The sequence below is a fragment of the Clarias gariepinus genome, chromosome 26 (genome assembly GCF_024256425.1).
Source record: "Clarias gariepinus isolate MV-2021 ecotype Netherlands chromosome 26, CGAR_prim_01v2, whole genome shotgun sequence".
In the NCBI taxonomy this organism is placed as follows: Eukaryota; Metazoa; Chordata; class Actinopteri; order Siluriformes; family Clariidae; genus Clarias; species Clarias gariepinus.
This window is the reverse complement of record NC_071125.1, coordinates 9,580,620-9,599,315: the sequence shown is the minus strand read 5'-3', so window position 1 is coordinate 9,599,315 and position 18,696 is coordinate 9,580,620. Positions and strand designations below refer to the sequence as shown.

At 38.7% G+C, this 18,696-nt stretch overlaps 1 protein-coding gene across 1 annotated transcript in view; it reads left to right on the top strand.

Moving 5' to 3' along the window:
• The first annotated feature begins 5,953 nt into the window (after window positions 1-5,953).
• The window catches only part of tmem145 (transmembrane protein 145), a 30,126-nt gene continuing 17,383 nt past the window's right edge, over window positions 5,954-18,696 (top strand). Inside the window, exons 1-5 of the mRNA XM_053488132.1 lie at window positions 5,954-6,050; window positions 15,102-15,176; window positions 15,658-15,735; window positions 16,031-16,117; window positions 18,530-18,631. Of these exons, the coding sequence (XP_053344107.1) occupies window positions 5,955-6,050; window positions 15,102-15,176; window positions 15,658-15,735; window positions 16,031-16,117; window positions 18,530-18,631 (438 nt within the window). The 5' untranslated portion in view covers window position 5,954. The remainder of the gene's footprint in view (window positions 6,051-15,101; window positions 15,177-15,657; window positions 15,736-16,030; window positions 16,118-18,529; window positions 18,632-18,696) is intronic.

The window sequence follows — 18,696 nt, the reverse complement described above, 5'->3', positions numbered from 1 at the left end:
AAAAGATATTACAGAGATTCAATGTAAATCAGAGTTACGGCATGGTCTAAACAGGGACATCAAAAATACCTGTGCACCATACTGTCTATAAATGTCTCGTTTCAACGTTTTTTTTTTTAACCTATTCCCAGGTCTTTTGTGGGGTTTTTAACTGGATTTTTCCCCCTGAAATCTGGCATCCTTAATAAAAGATAGTAATATTATGAGCACTGTACCAAAAGTAATGCAAAAGGGGCTTTTTTAAAATTATTATTAAGTGATATAATTTATCTTGGCACTTGTTGGTAGAGCAGCTCTTTCCCTGTTACTCTTCTTCTTGTTCTTCCATCATTGGGTTTGTGACAAAGGGATGGTGCAGGCGACATCCACAGAAGGTTACGGAATGTTTATGGAGATGATGCCATTGACGAGAATAATATGCACAAATACAGTAGGTGCAGAAGTTTAAAGAAGGGGAAAACAGGAACCATGCAGTGAGAGATCACCGTTGATGGAAAAAAAGAGGATTTGAGAGTTTTCATCACTTCTGATAAAAGACTACGTTGAGTGGTACATTAGTATTGAGGAAGAGCTACTCTACCAACATGTGCAATTTTAACAACTTACGTCAGTTGATAGAAAAGTTTGCAGTGTTTTCAATACAGCCCTTGTATTATTACAAGCTTTTTACATTTATTATAAGCTTCTAGAGTTGCTGGATGTTGTTGAATTTGTTGAGATAACAGCCTATAGTCGATCAGCCATAACATTCCAACATGAAACGTTACAGACAATATTGTGTGATTTCCCTTGTGGTCCCTCAGGACATGACTCCAGAAGCCCTCTGGGGGTGTGATGCAGTGTCTGGCACCAGGGCATTGGCAGCGGATTTGGCTATGCGGCCTCTGTGGAATAGCCTTGTTTTTATTTCTCAGGCGCCTCCCATGGGTGCTCAATCAGATTGGGATCTGGGGAGTTTGGAGGCCAGGTTGGCGGCCTTGGGTTCTTTACCTGCTGTGCCGGGTGCATACGTGGCGGGTTGTGGTGCACTGGGTGTTCTGGTGCCTTTCTTTCATGTCCAGCAAGGACTTTTTTTCGGACAATTGCTGCATTGGTCTTCGTGGTCATGGGTGCCTTGCCTCGACTTAATGTTGTTTAATGTCTTTCTGTTCCACCAAACTCTCTGCTCATGAGCAACTGCTACATTTACTAAACTTACTTTTCTACTTTAGAATATGCTAATAACCTGGTCTGCTTTGCATAGGCACATGGGCTACAGATTTGTCCATCCCAGATGTTGTAGATTAAAAAGGATAGCCGATTAAATCATATTTCATTTGCATTTGTAAAAAAAAAAAAAAAAAAAGAGCAAGGCTAGTGTTGTATTCTACTATTACGTTTGTTTCTATTACACAACACATAGCTACCTCATCTGCATCCGTTCCTGTAGGCGAATTAACAGTTACTAAAGTATTATTGAGCGACATTAGTACTGTATTCCGTTCTGATTCCTCAGTCAGTTCACGCTTTCGTTACTGTGGTGTTAGCCGAAACAGTGTTGGATCACGAAATCTGTGAAGGGCCGCTTCCACTACGCGAGCTAATATAGTATGGCTAATACATGTTTCTTTTCAGAGTGTTAATTATAGTTATATGGTGAATGTGCCGATCTTCCTGTGTGGCTTCTTTGTACTATCCTCTAAATCCTCTGTCGCTGTTTAATAAACTGGAGCTTTTGTGTCAGATGTTGAAAGCAAGTTCTTGGTGTTAGATGTTAGTGTGTTTCTTCCATTCATTGGAAAACCAGCACTTTATGGATCATGACCAGTTATTCTACAAACACTATACGGAGAGCTACGTTCAATATACAATTCAAACAAACATACGCACAGATACATTTTTTTGTTTTGTTTTTTTGTTTTTTTCATGTTAAAAACACCACAAGTGCAAAAGTGTTAATGAAAATTGAATGTATTTTTACTTTCCCTGCCTCATTTATTAGCTTATATTTTAAATTGGTTTGGGATTTACAGATTTCATGCAAAATTCTTTAAATGATATATATATACACACAAGTTCATACGAAAAGCACATGGTATAGAACAAATAATACAAAATAAAAAAAACAGAAAAATGTTTATATTTATGTACTTTCTTTCAAGACAGTGCTGAATATTATGACATAGAATTAAGTTTAAAGTAAGAATTGTGTATGTATTGATTATACTAGATATTTAAAGTTTTTGCTTGCTTATTATTCTTGTACCTGTCTGCATTTTATGTTCTGTATGGATAGTATATTGGCAAAAGTATCAAATATCAGATTTACACCAAAAAAAAGGACAGTAAAACACTTTATAGTATAAATGTAAATCTAAATTAAAATATAATCCAAAGGATAAATAAAGTGCAGTTCTGTCACTTTTTTTAGTTTTGCTATATCATATGCACTTCCGTTTTTAAATTTTAATCACTATATGTTTTTTTTTTTTAAGAAAATATTGTTATTGTAATAAATGTAGTCTGAAACTATTTTGTGGTTTTGTCTCCTGATGCACATGTGAATTATGCTGTTTATGTGGTTTATGTGGTTTATGCAATAAAGAATAAAACAGATTTTCAAAGCATAATTGCTGTGCCGGATTATTTGGTGCTTACATTCACCACAATTAATCCATCAAGGCATGGACTCCACAAGGCCTCTGTAGGTGTTTTACAAGTGGGGCATTTATGTATTGAACTAGTTAGTCCGGCACATCCCACAATGATGGGGAATTTGAAGGACAAGTCAACACTTTGAACTCTTTCTGTTCCTCAAACCAATTGATTTTGCAGCTCAGCAGGCACAATTATCCTGATAAAAGAGGCCACTGCTATCAGAGAATACTTAGTCAGCAGCAGGTTTATGTTTATGGAGGTGTTGTGTCAAAGTAACACCCACATGAATGCGGGTACCCATTGCCCTCGCATCACTCTGTCATCGCCTGCTTGCCTTCTTCCCATAATTAAGGCACATGCACCCAGCCATCCACGTAACGTCAAAGAAAAAGTGATCATCAAACCAGGCCACCTTCTTCCATTACTCCGTGATCCAATTCTGACATTCACATACCCACTGTATAGGCTTTCATCAGTGGACAGGGGTCAGCATGGGCACTCTGACCAGTCTGTGCCCACGCAGCCACATACTGTACACAGCAAGCTGTGACTCACTCTCGGTTCTGACACCTTTCTATCATAGCCGGCAATAACTTTTTCAGCAAATTGTGCTGCAACAACTCTTCTGTAGAATTGGCCCAAGCAGGGTAGCCTTTGCTTACCATGTGGATGATTGACCCCTGGGTGCCCACAATTCTGTCACCAGTTCACCTTCACTTTTTAGCCATCACAATCTGCACCTGTTGGCGTTTTTATAATTTTATGACTGATCAGTGCATAAATACACAAAATAAAATAGTCAATTACCAAACATCATATGCACCAACACCATCTAACATGCACGATATTTTTGAAGATCTTACTTAATAGGGGCCAGGACTGTATAATACAGTAGCCTATATGTTACTAAAGTATAACCTTTACAGAACTTTCTTTTTTATTTATATAGATAAATAATGTCTAATTCTGACAGGCAAAAGCCCGAGTCGAAAATGCACCACGGTAGATTTAAAATACAGCGACAAAAAGCATTGACATGGAAACGCCAACAGATGTGAAACAGATGGGGTACATTTACATTTTTACTCATCCTGAAACAAGTAATTTAATTTGAAATAATATGGGGGAAATTCAGCTTTCTTCCTTCCGTTCTAATCTTTTTAGAGGTTTTGAATTATGCTCAATTTCTTTTACAGTTTTTAACACTTTATCCTTAGCCAACTGTGAGACCAGGTGATAACTCTAACTGATTAACTGCCTCTCTAGCCCTAATTTACACATCTTACCACAAATGCTGCATCTGCAAAGAATATAGGTGAATATTTTTTTTTATACACTTTACTTTTCCTGTTGCTGAAGCATCGCACCAAAACCCCCCTCCTGCTGTATGAGCATCTTTGCACACCTGCAAACTGCAATTAGACATTGTTTTTCACTACTGATTATACAGATACACATTTCCACATCATCTTTCTACCTCTGTGCTTGGTACTGTAAAGGCTAATGGCTACAGTACATACAAATTATATATATATATATATATATATATATATATATATATATATAAATTGTATATAGTTTTATTATATCTTATGGCATTTGATAGACACCCTTAACTCTGTGGTCTAGCTGTGGGAGCTTGGCAGTGCCACAACCATCCGATCAGTAATCCAACATCTTAACAAATTAGTGGTTTTCACAATCATTGGGCTTTTCCTCTGGATTCTCTGGTGGTCTCTGAAGGCTTTTCTTCTCAATTCTCTGTAGGAAAGTGCAGTGCCAAGATTGAGTTTCCAAGTGGACTCCATATTAACTCAATCTCTTGTTATTTTGAACCTCCAGCCTCCCAAGACAGCAGATCAATCCCTGCTATCTGTTCTGAGGATGGGTTCCCTGTTGAGTCTGGTTCCTCTCAAGGTTTCTTCCTATTGACATCTCAGAGGGTTTAAACTTATCGCCATCGCCCTCAGCTGTCCTCAGGGACAATCTGATCATTTTGATTTATACACATTTTATACTCATTTCACTATCTATATTTATTGGATTCTGTAAAGCTGCTTTGTGACACTGACAATTGTTTAAAGTGCCATATAAATAAAATAAACTTAATTTGAATTGAAGTGAAGGTTAAACTGCCCCGAGCTGAGACTGTACGCATTTAGGGTGCACTGGTATCAGGATGTCTTCCTGACTCAGACCCAGTTTTCCTATAATAGCTCATGGATCCAGCATGACCCTGACCAGAGCAACATTTCTGTCATGCTGTTCATTCACTATCCAGCATGTTTACTGTACATTTTGCACTGTAGAGTGTTTGCAGTTTATGCAGTCCTGTTTGTCGTTGTTGTGTTATATAGTGAACCCTTGCCCTGAACAAATCATTTTGGTCCAAATGTATACACACCCATACTTTTTATTGATAATCTTAATTTTATTGAAATAATAATGCATCGAAATTTGTAACATTTCTAATTAAGTTTCAAGTTTTAACCTGTTAATATTTTTTTGATTTCCCTTTAAGGCGGCATAGTGGCTTAGTGGTTAGCAAATGTTGCTTTACACCTCGAGTTTGCATGTTTTTCACATGCTTGGAGGGTTTTCCTCCGGGTACTTTGGTTTTCTCCCACAATCCGAAGACATGCAGTTTAGGTTAATTGGCATTCCCAAATTGCCCATAGTGTGTATGTGTGATTATTTGGTGAACCCAAATCTCCTCCTCACGAGCCTGTATACAGGATGAAGCGTTATAGATGATGAATGTGAGTGAACAATTTTCTTTTAGTGGCTTTAAGAGCAACATTTCACCTAGGCCTAAAATGAAAGGTTTGTTCTCAACAGATCCAGGCGTCTGTGATTTGTTTATTCTGTTCATCACTATCTAAGTGATTATGTCTATGAATAATGTCAGCTAGAATCTGAGTTACTTAAGTGAAATGTTCTAAAATCTAAATCTATTTTGCTTCAATAAATATTGCTGTTCCCCCTTTAATTAATGTGCATGATTATTTATTTTTTTTGATTAATTGGTTGATTGATTGATTTGCATTATACATTATGTGCGCACTGAGGTGCTCTGGGCTTTCTAACACATAACTATAAAATGAATCACTGATACACAGGAATAATATAGAGGAATGCTGATTATGAATATATCGTAGAAATGGCGAAAAAATAAGCGTGCGTTCCGAAAAGCGCGTCCTTGTGTGCAGGAGCGTTGACGCGTGCATGCGCAGACGGGCGTCGGGAGCGCGCACTCTGGCTCTGTGAACTGCGGTCCTTCGTCTCGTGCGCACTCGCGTGCAAGGATAAAAAGAAAAATGGACAGAGTTCTAGGACTTGCGGTTCTGTGGAGTATTTTATGCGATGGATGTGTTTGGGGGAAATACGTCAAGGGTGTCGTGAACACCAAAGAGGTGAGATGTTGCACTGGTGATGTCTTATTTATTTATTTCATTATTATTATTTTTAGTATTATGTTCTGCACGCAGTACGGTGCAGGTCTCAGACCTGTGCTTTTAGGAGCTTCTCACTATTGCAGTGTAGGTTTGGATGAGTGTCTTTTCGTGCACGCGCATCTGGGTGTCCCGAGTGATAAATATGCATCATATTAAACGTGGCATTCTTTAAAGACGAGGCGCGTGCTCGCAGGCCATTACAACTTACCTTCATTTTAGACTAAACACCATGTTACAGGTGTGTATATCTATCGAGTTCTCCTCTCTCTACAGCTCATATTTAGTTATTATAAATACATACATACATCTACACGTCATAGCGTCTATCTCATCATGCACCCCTGCATCCATGTGCTTATAATTATTACCCTTAATGACGCTATAAGGCTGTACACGCTGTCTGCCGGAACGCGCATAGGCCGTGCGTGCGGCTCAGGTCACGTGATGTAAACTGTCCGTTGCTAGCCAGAGTGTTTAAAAAAGAACATTTACTGTTTGACTTTACCTGTTAAGCATAAAAAAATTAAAAGAAAAAAAAAACCTGACTGAAATAAGGTGAAACACTGCTGAAAGCACTAAAATATCACACCTAATATGTAAAATATATAAGTTCTGAGGTAAACATGTAGTAAAAATATGTATGTTCTGAGGTAAACATGTAGTAAAAATATGTATGTTCCGAGGTAAACACGTAGTAAAAATATGTATGTTCTGAGGTAAACATGTAGTAAAAATATGTATGTTCTGAGGTAAACGTAGTAAAAATATGTATGTTCTGAGGTAAACATGTAGTAAAAATATATATGTTCTGAGGTAAACATGTAGTAAAACATACTGCTTAGTCATTCAGTTATCAAGTCAGACCATAGATAGATAGATAGATAGATACTGTTGATAGATATTTGGTATTTTGGGGCGTCCATGCTCCAGCCGGATTGTGCCATCAGATGACGGATACTCCCCACCCTGGAGATATATCTGTCGTTTCTGTGGCAGTTACTTAAGAAGTCAGGTTGTCAGCTCAATGCTGATTATCATTCACACACTTTCTCCAATTTGGGGACGCTGAATAGCCTACATGGCTCATCTTTGGATTGTGAGAGGAAACCTGAGCACCTGGAGAAAAACCCACCAAGTACGGCAATGCGCACAGACACCAAGGCGGTGATGGGACCCGGACCCTAGAGGTGCATGGCGACAGGGCTAACCACTAAGCCAACAGATAGATACACTATATGGACAGAAGTATCTGATGATGAATTATTGAATTCAGGTGTTTCAATCAGGCCCCTTATCCCAATGAAAGGGCAATCTAAATGCTTCAGCCTACCAAGACATCTTGGACAATGCTGTGGTTCCAACCTAGGGAAGGCCTTTTTCTATTCCAACATGACTGTACCCCATTACACAAAGCAAGTCTTGCATAAAGACATGGTTTGATGAGTTCAGTGTGGAAGAACTTGACCGGCCCGCACAGAGGCCTGACCTCAACGCCATCGAGCACCTTTGGGTACTTTCTCGCCAACACCTGTGCCTGACATCATAAATGCTCGACAGGATGAATTTCCACAGAAACACTCCAAAAATCTTGTGGACAGCCTTTCAAGAAGAGTGGAAGCTGTTATAGATGCGAAAGGAGGACCAGATTGATATTGAAGTATATGTATTTAGATACAATATTAATGGAGGTTTGGTCAAATACTTTTATCCATATAGTGTCATTTGTGTGTTTTTGCGTTGTCTTGATGCCCGGTTATCATTCACACACTATGGGCAATTTGGGAATGCCAATTAGCCTAACCGGCATGTCTTTGGACTACGGGAGTAGACCAGAGTACCCATAGGGAACCCCCAAAGCATGGGGAGAACATGCAAACTCCGTGCACACAGATTCCAAGGTGGGAGTCAAACCCAGACCATGGAGGTGCAAGCCGACAGTGCTAAACACTACACCATCATGCCGCGAGACAGATAGATAGATAATTAGATAGCGAGAGAGAGAGTCCTTTATAAATCCTAAAGGGAACTTGTAAATTGTGTTCTACAATCATGTAGCAGCAGGACAATGCATAAAACCATCTAGATAGAGTTGGGAAAGTGTGTTTCATTGACCATAAATGTCTGTCAGACATTTGTTGGTGCCAGAGACTGCTGATCTGGGATGTTCACACATAATGGTTTCAATACAGTATGATATAAAAAAAAAAAAAACACAGAATATATTAAGGAAATATAGTTCTGGGGCAGAAACATGTTGATGTTTTAAGATTATGGGAAAAAGAGGTAACCTTTCTTTAGAAATGTCATGAGCAGAAACATATTTTAGAACAATAAACACCTAGAGGTGTATGGTCTCCAGCAGTGGAAAACCACATCAGGTTCCAGTCCTGTCAGCCAAGGACATTGGGTGACAAATACTCTCTACACTAAAGATATATCCGTTAAGTCTGTGGCAGTTACTTACAGTAAGGGGTTGGGTTGCCAGCTTGACTCCCGATTGTCATTCACACACTACAGGCAATTTGTATTGGGAGTATCGGGAGGAAATCCACCAAGCACAAGGAGAAGGCGGGAATCGAACCCAGACCCTGTAGGTGCAAGGCGACAGTGCTAACCACTTGTTTGAATACCAGAAGTATTGTGGCCATAAGGGCTAATCTTCCTTTTTAATTTTAGCACAATAATGCACCATGTTACAAAAAACAAGTCATTTGTAACTGGTTTCATAAACATGACTGTGAATTCAGTGACTTCCCCAGACACTGGATCTGAATCCATTACTGCACCTTTTTAGAATAATGAGCTCCTTTTGAGGCAAAGTCTCTAAAAGTGTAGAAATAGTTGTCGGATCTAGCGAAACAAATTTCTAAGTCATCAAATAACAATTAAATTAAATGTGTATTAATTAAATGACATGCCTGAACCTAGCCATGCAAATGACCTGACATTTGCATATGAATTTGGTTCAGGTCATCAGTTCACGTTCTGAATGATTGCATCTGTATTTGGGGTTTAGACCTGTGCTGAGCTGACAGGAACAAATAATTGAGGACCAAGCACCATGTCCAGCAACCTCATCTAAAATTCATGAAGAAGCCTAAGTAACTTACTCGGTACAGGCTAGGTCTTCACTGAAGCATATCAATAAGTGTGACTTATAAGGACTCATAACTCTGTTGTAAGGTGCAGTGCGGAAATCCTCCAAACAAAAAGTTGAAGTAATCTATTTTTTATAGACTGAGATCTTTTTATGTGAGGCTAATCTGTGCTTCAGCTTCATTAAAATTCATTAATTCACACACTTAATAGGAATACGACTGATCCGGATTACTTCAAAGATCTGACCCAAATAAATTAGTTTTCTTGATCATTTTTTCTACTGTAGATGGCATAAAGTAGAAATTAAGATAAAGAAATAAATTATGTTTAGCTGATGAATATTTCAAGTATGGTAGAGATTTATCAACTAAATTATCTTTAACAGAATGCTATCCTTAGTTAATTAGGCATCATCAAGTCATTTGAGAAAAGGAAATAAAAAATAAACTGACAAAACTTCTGATTAACCATAAATAGCTTGTTGTATTGATCGTCGTATTGTTGTATTAGTTTCACTGACTCAGAGCTATAGTTAAATGCATTACTGTGCATTCTCCAGCTGAACTGTAAAACACACTATAAATCAACACCAGTACATAAAACCACACCACAGCATTCATTTAAATGTGCCTTAAGATCAAATATTAATTGAAGAATTATTTGTTTGTAGTGAAAGAGATACATAGTTAAAACAAAGTCTTTGTATATAGTCCTACTAAATGAAATGATAAAATTTAGAGCACTTATCTTTTCAACAATACCCTGTGTTCAAGACCAAGGATCCATAGGAAGAAGGAAGAATGTTCTCCTCATCTATAATCAGCACCAGGCCAATAATAGGGTGCTGTGGTGTCTGCAGGAGCGTATCATTTGGGCGCCATTGGTTGCGGGGTGGAACATCCCATGGATGCTTGATCGGATTGTGATCTGAGGAATTTAGGGGCTAGGTCAACGACCTTGAACTCTTTACCTGCTAAGCTCCATACTCAGTGCTGTGCAGTGTGCTGTGCTTCTCTGTCGTTCCTGGGCTGCCATTGATCCAGAATCCCTCTGCTATCTGGACCTGTCTGACTCATCCTGGTGCCCCGCTTCTGGTTGGAGATCTCGTCACATGGATGCCCTGTGTGTCTCTTTGGGATGCGTCCGGTGTCTGGTGTTTCATTCTACAATGAATACGGTTCTGGCCTCGACTGATGTTAACAGCTGTTTTCTCTGTGGACTTGACTTGGCTGCTTTCCTACGAGTCTACTTGAGCCTCCAATAACTACCTGGTCCCCATATTTACATCAACTAACATCAATTGTTATGCTGAACTGGCTGCCACCTAACACACCGTATCAATGCAGATCAATTCCTGCTCTCTGTTTCAAACATGAGGATGGGTTCCCTGTTGAGTCTGGTTCCTCTCAAGGTTTCTTCCTATTTCCATCTCAGGGAGTTTTTCCTTGCCACTGTCGCCCTCGGCTTACTCATCAGGGACTATCTGACCATTTTGATTTATACACATACACATTCCATATAACCTATAATAATTCATTTGATTGTGTAAAGCTGCTTTGCGACAATGACAATTAATAAAAGCGCTATACAAATAAAATTGAATTGAATGTGAGATTGGACCAGGCGGACTGGGCTTTTCTCCCCAAAGGCATAAATGAGGCTTGGCTGCCCATGATCCTGTCACCACTTTACTGGTACATTATATGATTGATAATCAGTGTTATTCAATTCACCTGGCAGTGATGCTAATGTTATGGCTGAGCTGTCTGTACAAGGAGTCAAATGAATTGTAATTAAAAAAAAAAATTCTAATTATCTAATATCTAATTCAAATCCATGTGTACATTGAGTTTGCATGTTTTCCCTGTGTTGGATGGGATTTCTCCACTTTATTGGCACTGTCCAAAGACATGCACTGTGGGCTGTTTTTAATTCGCCTGCAGTATAGTATTGTGTGTGTGTGTGTGTGTGTGAGTGGGTGTGTAGGTTCGTGCCCTGCGATGCGTTGGCACCCATCCAGAGTGTTCCCTGCCTTGTGACCTACGTTTCCTGGCATAGTCTTCAGGCTCCACATGAAATTACACAGTATATATAATGAATGGTGGATGGAAGGATTTGCAGTTATAATTTATAGAAACGAACAATGAGCGGTTTTCAGCAGAACCTGCTGCCCTGATATCTTCAAACGCAGACATGTTTTGGATCCCACAATTGGGAGATTTGACATCTGCCAAACTTTTGCAGAGAAAACAAATCAATGCCCTGAACAGTCAGTGGAGATGTTAGTGGACCCACCCCATTAGCCTGTGGCTCCCCAGTCGGTATTGTGGAGTTCTTCTGGTTTCCTAGGCACTATCATCATCCAGGACCTCACATGGGACTTTAATTTTAGGTCACTAACCAAAAAGACTCAAGATTAAAATGAGCTGGGATGATTGTGGGCAACTTCTTCCATCCTGGAGAGTTTTTGCAACACTGCTCTCTGGTAGGGTGGTGTAGTGGTTAGCACTATCGCCTTGCACCTCCAGGGTCTGGGTTCGATTCCCGTCTCTGTGTGCATGGAGTTTGAATGTTCTCCCCTTGCTTGGTGGGTTTCCAAGGACCTAGAGATTAGCCTAATTGGCGTTCCCAAATTGCCCATAGTGTGTGAGTGAGTGTGTGTGTGTGCCCTGTGATGGATTGACACCCTGTTCAGGGTGTACCCTGCCTTGTGCCATAGGTCTTCTGGAATAGGCTTCAGGGCCCCGCCTCCCTGAATACAGGATAAAGAGGTATAGAATATGAGTGAGTGAGTGCTCTCTGGTCAGAGGTCCAATAGGACATGCTTCAAAATTAGACTTTTTTCTAAGCTACATGCACCTACATAATGCCCAACATTACTTGTTTCACTCTTTGCACACATTCAGCACAACCTTTGTTTTGTCTTCACACTGTAAAGACTTGCTGTAAATACTTGCACCACATTACCGAGACTAATTCCTTGTATGTGAGAACGTACTTGGCAATAAACCTGATTCCCTGATGTATCTATCCAGTATGTACAGTATACTTTAGGTGTAAAATGGTCAGTTATTCTCAGGTGCACTGCAAATTGATCTGTACTTACCAATATTATAATGCATTTAGTTCTATGCTTGACAAGATTTAAAATCATAGACCTGGAAACTCAAACCTGGTGCAATTATTTGTCCATGCAGCAAGGAAATTTTATTTGACAAGAAATCTTTAATTTAGTTCTGATAATCCATATTATTTACACTGCGAACAATCTATAATTTTATTCTATATTTTAAATTCTATAATCTTAAAATAAGATTACAACAAATCAAATTCTTAATAAGATTAGTAAAACTTATTTCTAATTAAATATTACTTAAATTGCAAGCAAAAAATGTCTTGTTCTGATGCCAGATCAAATTCTTAATAACTAATTTGAAGAAATTTATAGGCAGGTTTGGCAAGATTCAAAAATATTTTCACTTATTTGCACAAGTGAAAATATAATTTTTGAATCTTTTCACAAGATGTAATTTTTTTGCAGTGTAGGGCTGTTAATTGATATTAATTATTAATTGAATAATTGCTGTTAAGAGTTTAACCGGTTCAGTTTATTTTAACCAAATGTTTGTTTTGGATAATAATACTCCATAGTTCATGTCTTTTAACTTGTAGACCACAAGAGAGCGGACTTGAAATGCAAAGGCTGAAAAGAGGACAATACTGTCATTCTGGAAAAGAAACAGCCAATCAGAGTGTCCGATTGAGCAAATTTAAGCAAGCATTGTTGCCAAGTTGGGTAATTTTCAATAATTAAATATTCTTTCTTTATTATTCCGTTTGTTTAAACTGTTTGGGTTTCTTTAAGCTGTCTTGCAAAAGTATTTTTTTGGGATTATGCCGCTGTAAAAAAAAATTGTGCATCTTGTATTCATTAATATTTAATGATTAATGGATTATTGATTGTTAACATGTTCAAATATCGATTTAGGAAAATGATGCGAAATTTGCAAATATTCGAAAATCCATGTTACAATAGATGTGCGACATAAAAACGTCCTGTGTTAATGTTACATAATAATTAATAAGTAGCTCATCCATGTTGTTCAACGAGAGAGAGACCACGGAACATCTGTACTGTTTTTGTCCTGGCTCACAAGATCAAGGTTTGTAAATAACAATACGGTTTGCCTAAAATAAGGTAAACCCCATCGACTCATGTGTTTAGTGATATGTAACATGTTGCATGAAACGATAGTGGAAAAATCAGTACAATTTAAAATGACCATTTTTGTGTTATTTCAGGCTTTATTTATTAGATGAAAGCGGGACATCATTGTGGTGTTGCAGCATCTTTACATTTATTGCGTACTGTAGATCTAATTCATGCATCCCAAATCGTATCTAATGTGGTACAAATTTATTTGGATGATTCTATTAAACAGACCTTTTCTATTACAAACCAGAGACAGAGAGACAGGAGTCTTTAATTGCATGACATCTTTATTTGCTTGTAAACTACAGCACGTTAAAAGGGCAGTGTTTTGTGAGTTTATTTTAAGTTCCTGTCTTTTTATTAAAGTTCACTGTGGATATTTTCAGAGGCAAAATAATTACAGCCTGAGAAACTGCCTGTTAGTAATCAGTGAACTGTAGATCAGTGGTCCATGTACTCTGTCAGTTCTGTCTCTTTAATTAATCTCAAACATGATTCTTGTGCTTGTGTAGTGATCTTGGTCCACTCGTCCATGCTGAATATTTTAAGCTCATTTATATTCTCAGGTTTGATCATGTGGACTTCTTGCTTCTTATCAGATTACAGGGTTTTACACACCGTCACCCTCTAGACCACACACACACACACACCCACACAATTATACGCTCGTTCACACACGACGAGCAGTCTGAGAACACCAGTTAGCCTAATCTGCATGTCTTCGGGCTTAGAGCTCAAATCCAGCGACTGAGGAGTTGTTCAATATTAATTCCGAGGAATTAATATTGTGTTCAGAGAAGATCAGCCTCTAGACTCAGGAACATCATCAACTTGACTGAATGAGTGGGTTAAGCTACTTATCCCGATCTTCTAACACAGAGTTTGGGGGAAAAAAGTTTTATTTTACAGAACCTGGGATCAGACTGGGTCCATGTGTTACCACAACTTACAGTGTGAAGATACATGTATAAGCCTCAGAAATGGGTCACCTTCACTTAACTATGTGGTGAACATTCAGCGCACGTTTGCATCAGTCACAGATTTACATCACTTAACCCAGTTAGATATTCACTGCTCATTGATTTAGATTGTCTGCCTTCCTAATTTATTTACTTCCCGCTGTCTTCCTTTCATCCTTCCGTTACGCATCCTTTTCTTTATTCACTTGTCGCCTCCCTTCTTTATCTACATTCTTTCTTTGATTTCCTTCCCTCATTATGCCCTTCTTTCCTTTTGTCTTTTCCTCTCTTCCTTCTTGCATTCCCTTTCTAACATATTTTCTTCCTTATGTCTTTCTTCCTTCTTTCGTCCATTACTGTCTCCCTTCTTTCCTTTTGTCTTTTCCTTCCTTCTTGCATCTTCTTTAACACATTTTCTTCCTTACAGTATGTCTTTCTTCCTCCTTTCATCCATTACAATACTATCCCCCTTGTTTCCTCCCTTCTTTTGCCTCCTTCTTTATCTACTATCTTACTTTTTATTTCTTTATTTCCTTTCTTCTTTCTTTCTTCCTTCCTTAATTTCTTCCATCCTTTCATCCATACTTCATTTCCTTTCCTCTCTCCTTATTCACTTCCTTCTTTTCCTCCTTCCTCCTTTCTTCCTTCCCTATTTATTAAGCAGTAGGTAGGGAATTGCCGATAGTTCAAGTGTATTTTGCCTCTCACTTTACTCCTTCGACTCTCCTTATCTTACAGGATTGGGTGTTTCTGACACGGTTTTGTTTCCTCACGGATTTCGGCAGACTGGACTTCAGATTTCGTTACCCCAAGGTAAAATTACAAGCACTACAGTAAATATATATATATATATATATATATATATATATATATATATATGAAATATAGTTTTCTTTTATTTCTTTTGTCTTAAATAAAAAAAAAAACAGATTACATTACTTGTCTCCAAATTACTACATGTAACGATGCAGCAGTGATACCGTAGCATTATCCAGGTTCCTTCTGTATACTAGGTTTGTTTTTATGCCAGTAAATCAAAAATTGGTTATATTCCAACATTTTAACTAGAAGCATAAGCGAAAATGCTTATCAGTGTAAAAGTGCATTATTGCTGTTTAATCCACTTTATCAACTCTCTGATCCAGAATTCTTACTAAAGTCACTCTGCTGTCCCTCTTTATTTCTGTCACTCATCGACATCCCTTTATGCAGTCTGCTTGGCAGATAGTTTATCATGTTTGTGTCTCGGAATATCTTCATTTTTCTCTCCGCATCTCTGTATCGTCCCCCCCAGTCACGCTGCTGTCAGAACATATTGCTCTACTTTGATGAAAGCTCACAGTGGCCAGCTGTATACAAGAGGCCAGACAAGGTGAGCTGGACACCGACAGTGCACATGTAGCTTTGTTGTCTACTGTATGCATGCAGAGATCAGTTTAAATGAGACGTCTGCAGTCTATGTCACGTGTAAGTCACGTGTTTGTTTCCTAAATTAAATTCTCAGCTCTCATCGTCGGGTGCCAAATGTGTCACATGCCTAAGTGAAAGTGATGTGTGGGTGTGTGGAGGCGACTATTCTGACTCTCCTAGTTCTTATCTGTTTTGATGAGAGGTAAAAGACAAAAAGGTCATAGCTTTACATGGTGAATGTTGATGTATTATTATAGGATTGCTATCAGAAAGAGGCAGTACTGAGGCCCGAAAACAACCAAGTCATTAACCTTACCACCCGCTACACCTGGTCCGGATGTGTGGTAAGAAATTTAATATGTATAAAATCTTTGTTCTAAAAGGAAAATTCTCATTAGAACAATATCGTATGTGTTTTTTTTTTCAACAGTATGCATGCTTACATTACTGTATATACTGTACATGGGGTGTTCAAGTCAAACTGGGACATGACATTTACAGCTTTCAAGGACAATGCAGTCATTCCCATGAACATTCAGTGAGTGGAACACCTGACCCTTTAAAATCGACTGATTACTCGTTGCCAACTTGCAAAAGAGACGCATCTGTCTGTCGAAACTGTACACACACTCGCACGTTACAGGACATCAGCTAGGGTTATTGCCACATCCCCTCTACTGTCCAGCCTCTACTCACTCCAACCCATTTCCATATGTTGGAGCCATTAAAGGAGTTCCTGGGAGGCCAGCGTTTCAGACGTGAAGCAGGCAGTCTGATTAAGTCTCTGGCACACTGAGAAAGTTTTCTACCTTGATGGTATCCAAGCACCAGTGAAATACTGGGATAAGTGTATTAGTGTAGCCGGGGATTTTATAGAGAAATAAAGAGAGTTTTTACTCTTATAACTGTGTTGTGCCATTCTGCACAATCAAAAGTCCCAGTTTGACTTAAACAACCTTTGTATTAAATAGATGCAAACGAGGGGTAAAAATATTATTTTATTTTCTGCCCACATGTAAAGTCTACTTTTTCCATAAAAACAAAGAAAGAAAAACTTGAACAGAAAGAAACAGATGGTGGTTTATTTGGGCAATAATTTAAAAATGCTGTCTGGAAAATTGGAAAATTTCGTTTGACCGGCACAAAGGCTTTGATTACAGCACACAATGTGGTGGCCAGTTTGTGTGTGAAAATGGTTGCTCATGCTCCCAGGACCACACTTCAATCAAATCCATGGATGTGACAACCTGGTCACTCAGGCCGTCAACTGACTGCATTTTATTGCCACATACCGTTGCTGAGTCTAAACCTGACCAACTGAAGCTCCCCGGATCAGAACCCTGCCTACAGTGGGCACTATGCATGATGGGTGCACCCCTCCATGCACTTCCCTTTCTATCCTGAGCACCCATCACTCTGGGATAGGGTCAGCTTGGACTCCAATTTTTTTCCAAGATAGCTCTTCCAAGTGTTAGATAGCTCTTTATCCAATTCCAGGCAATTTAAATGTCCTTAATAGTTTTCTATTCTTTACTTGATGCAACCCAAAAATATGACCTTTTTTTTTCGTCCTGGCAGTGGACATCCCAAATCACATCTAATGTAGAACAAAGTTGTGATATGCCACAATGATTCTATTCTATTCTTTATTTATTCAATCAAACAGACACTTCCTGTTACAACTAGGACGAGAAGACAAGAATCTTTATTCTCAGTTGCATAAAATATTATGACATCTTTATTTGCTGGTAAACTACAGCACGTTAAAAAGGCAGTGTTTTGTGAGTTTATTTGACAACTTCCTGTCTTTTTATTGAAGTTTACTGTGGATATTTTCAGAGGCAAAATAATTACAGCCTGAGAAACTGCCTGTTAGTAATCAGTGAACTGTAGATCTCTGTCAGTTCTTGTGTTTGTGTAGTGATCTTGGTCCACTCGTCCATGCAGGATATTTTAAGCTCATTCATATTCTCAGGTTTGATCATGTGGACTTCTTGCTTCTTATCAGAGTACAAGGTTTCAGTAGGGTTCAAATCCCTACCCTGATGCACCCATCGCTCTGGAGTACAGTCAGTCCGGACTCATCAGACGTTGTGACTGTTGCTGGAAAGTCCGATGTTTGTGAAGCCTTTGTTCTGATTAGTTTTTGCTAACAAGGGTTTTTTTACGGCCACGCAGCAATGAGTTCTCAGCATTACCTTCACTATTACACGTAGCTGTGTTTTCTACTGTCACTTTTCTTGATTTGTAATGGCGACTTTTTTTGAGCAGTTAAGCAGTTGCCAATACCACTGTGCACAACTGTACACAATTTATTTAGGCAAGTTCCTGAATATACAGTATTAGCCCAAATCTTGGTTGCATCTGGCAGGAGGTTCAGCCTTAAACCAAGATAGAACTTTTGACCTTTTGCGTCTCAGGGTTTGGTCCCCAATAGACACTTTGAGACATGGATTAAAGAACCACATGCACAAACCCGAAGGGTGTAAAGAAGCTTAAAGTATTCTGCATGAATAATCGACCAAAACTCTTTGTAAATGTATTTAACTGATTATTATTATATTATTAAATTTTATACACCAAGAGCTGGTATTTCATCCAAAGAAGGCATCATCAACGTTAAAGAAAAATAGTTTTGTGTGTGTGTGTGTGTTGGGGACTCTATTATGAGGAACATTTGCTAATTTCTATGAAGGGTACAAAATATTAGGTGACTACCTTGCCTAATGTTCTGGTTTGATCATTTTGCACCTCAGGTTGAAGAAGAGGATGGTGAAGAGTTTCTCAGCTGTGTCGGAGGGCGTAGCTTTCGTTCGGTCAGAGAGAGGTGGTGGTACATTGTGCTCAGCAAGTGCGGGGTGAGTGCTAATTAAGCTTTTCTAACAGACTAAAAAGAAAAACACAGCAACATTGCCTCGAAATT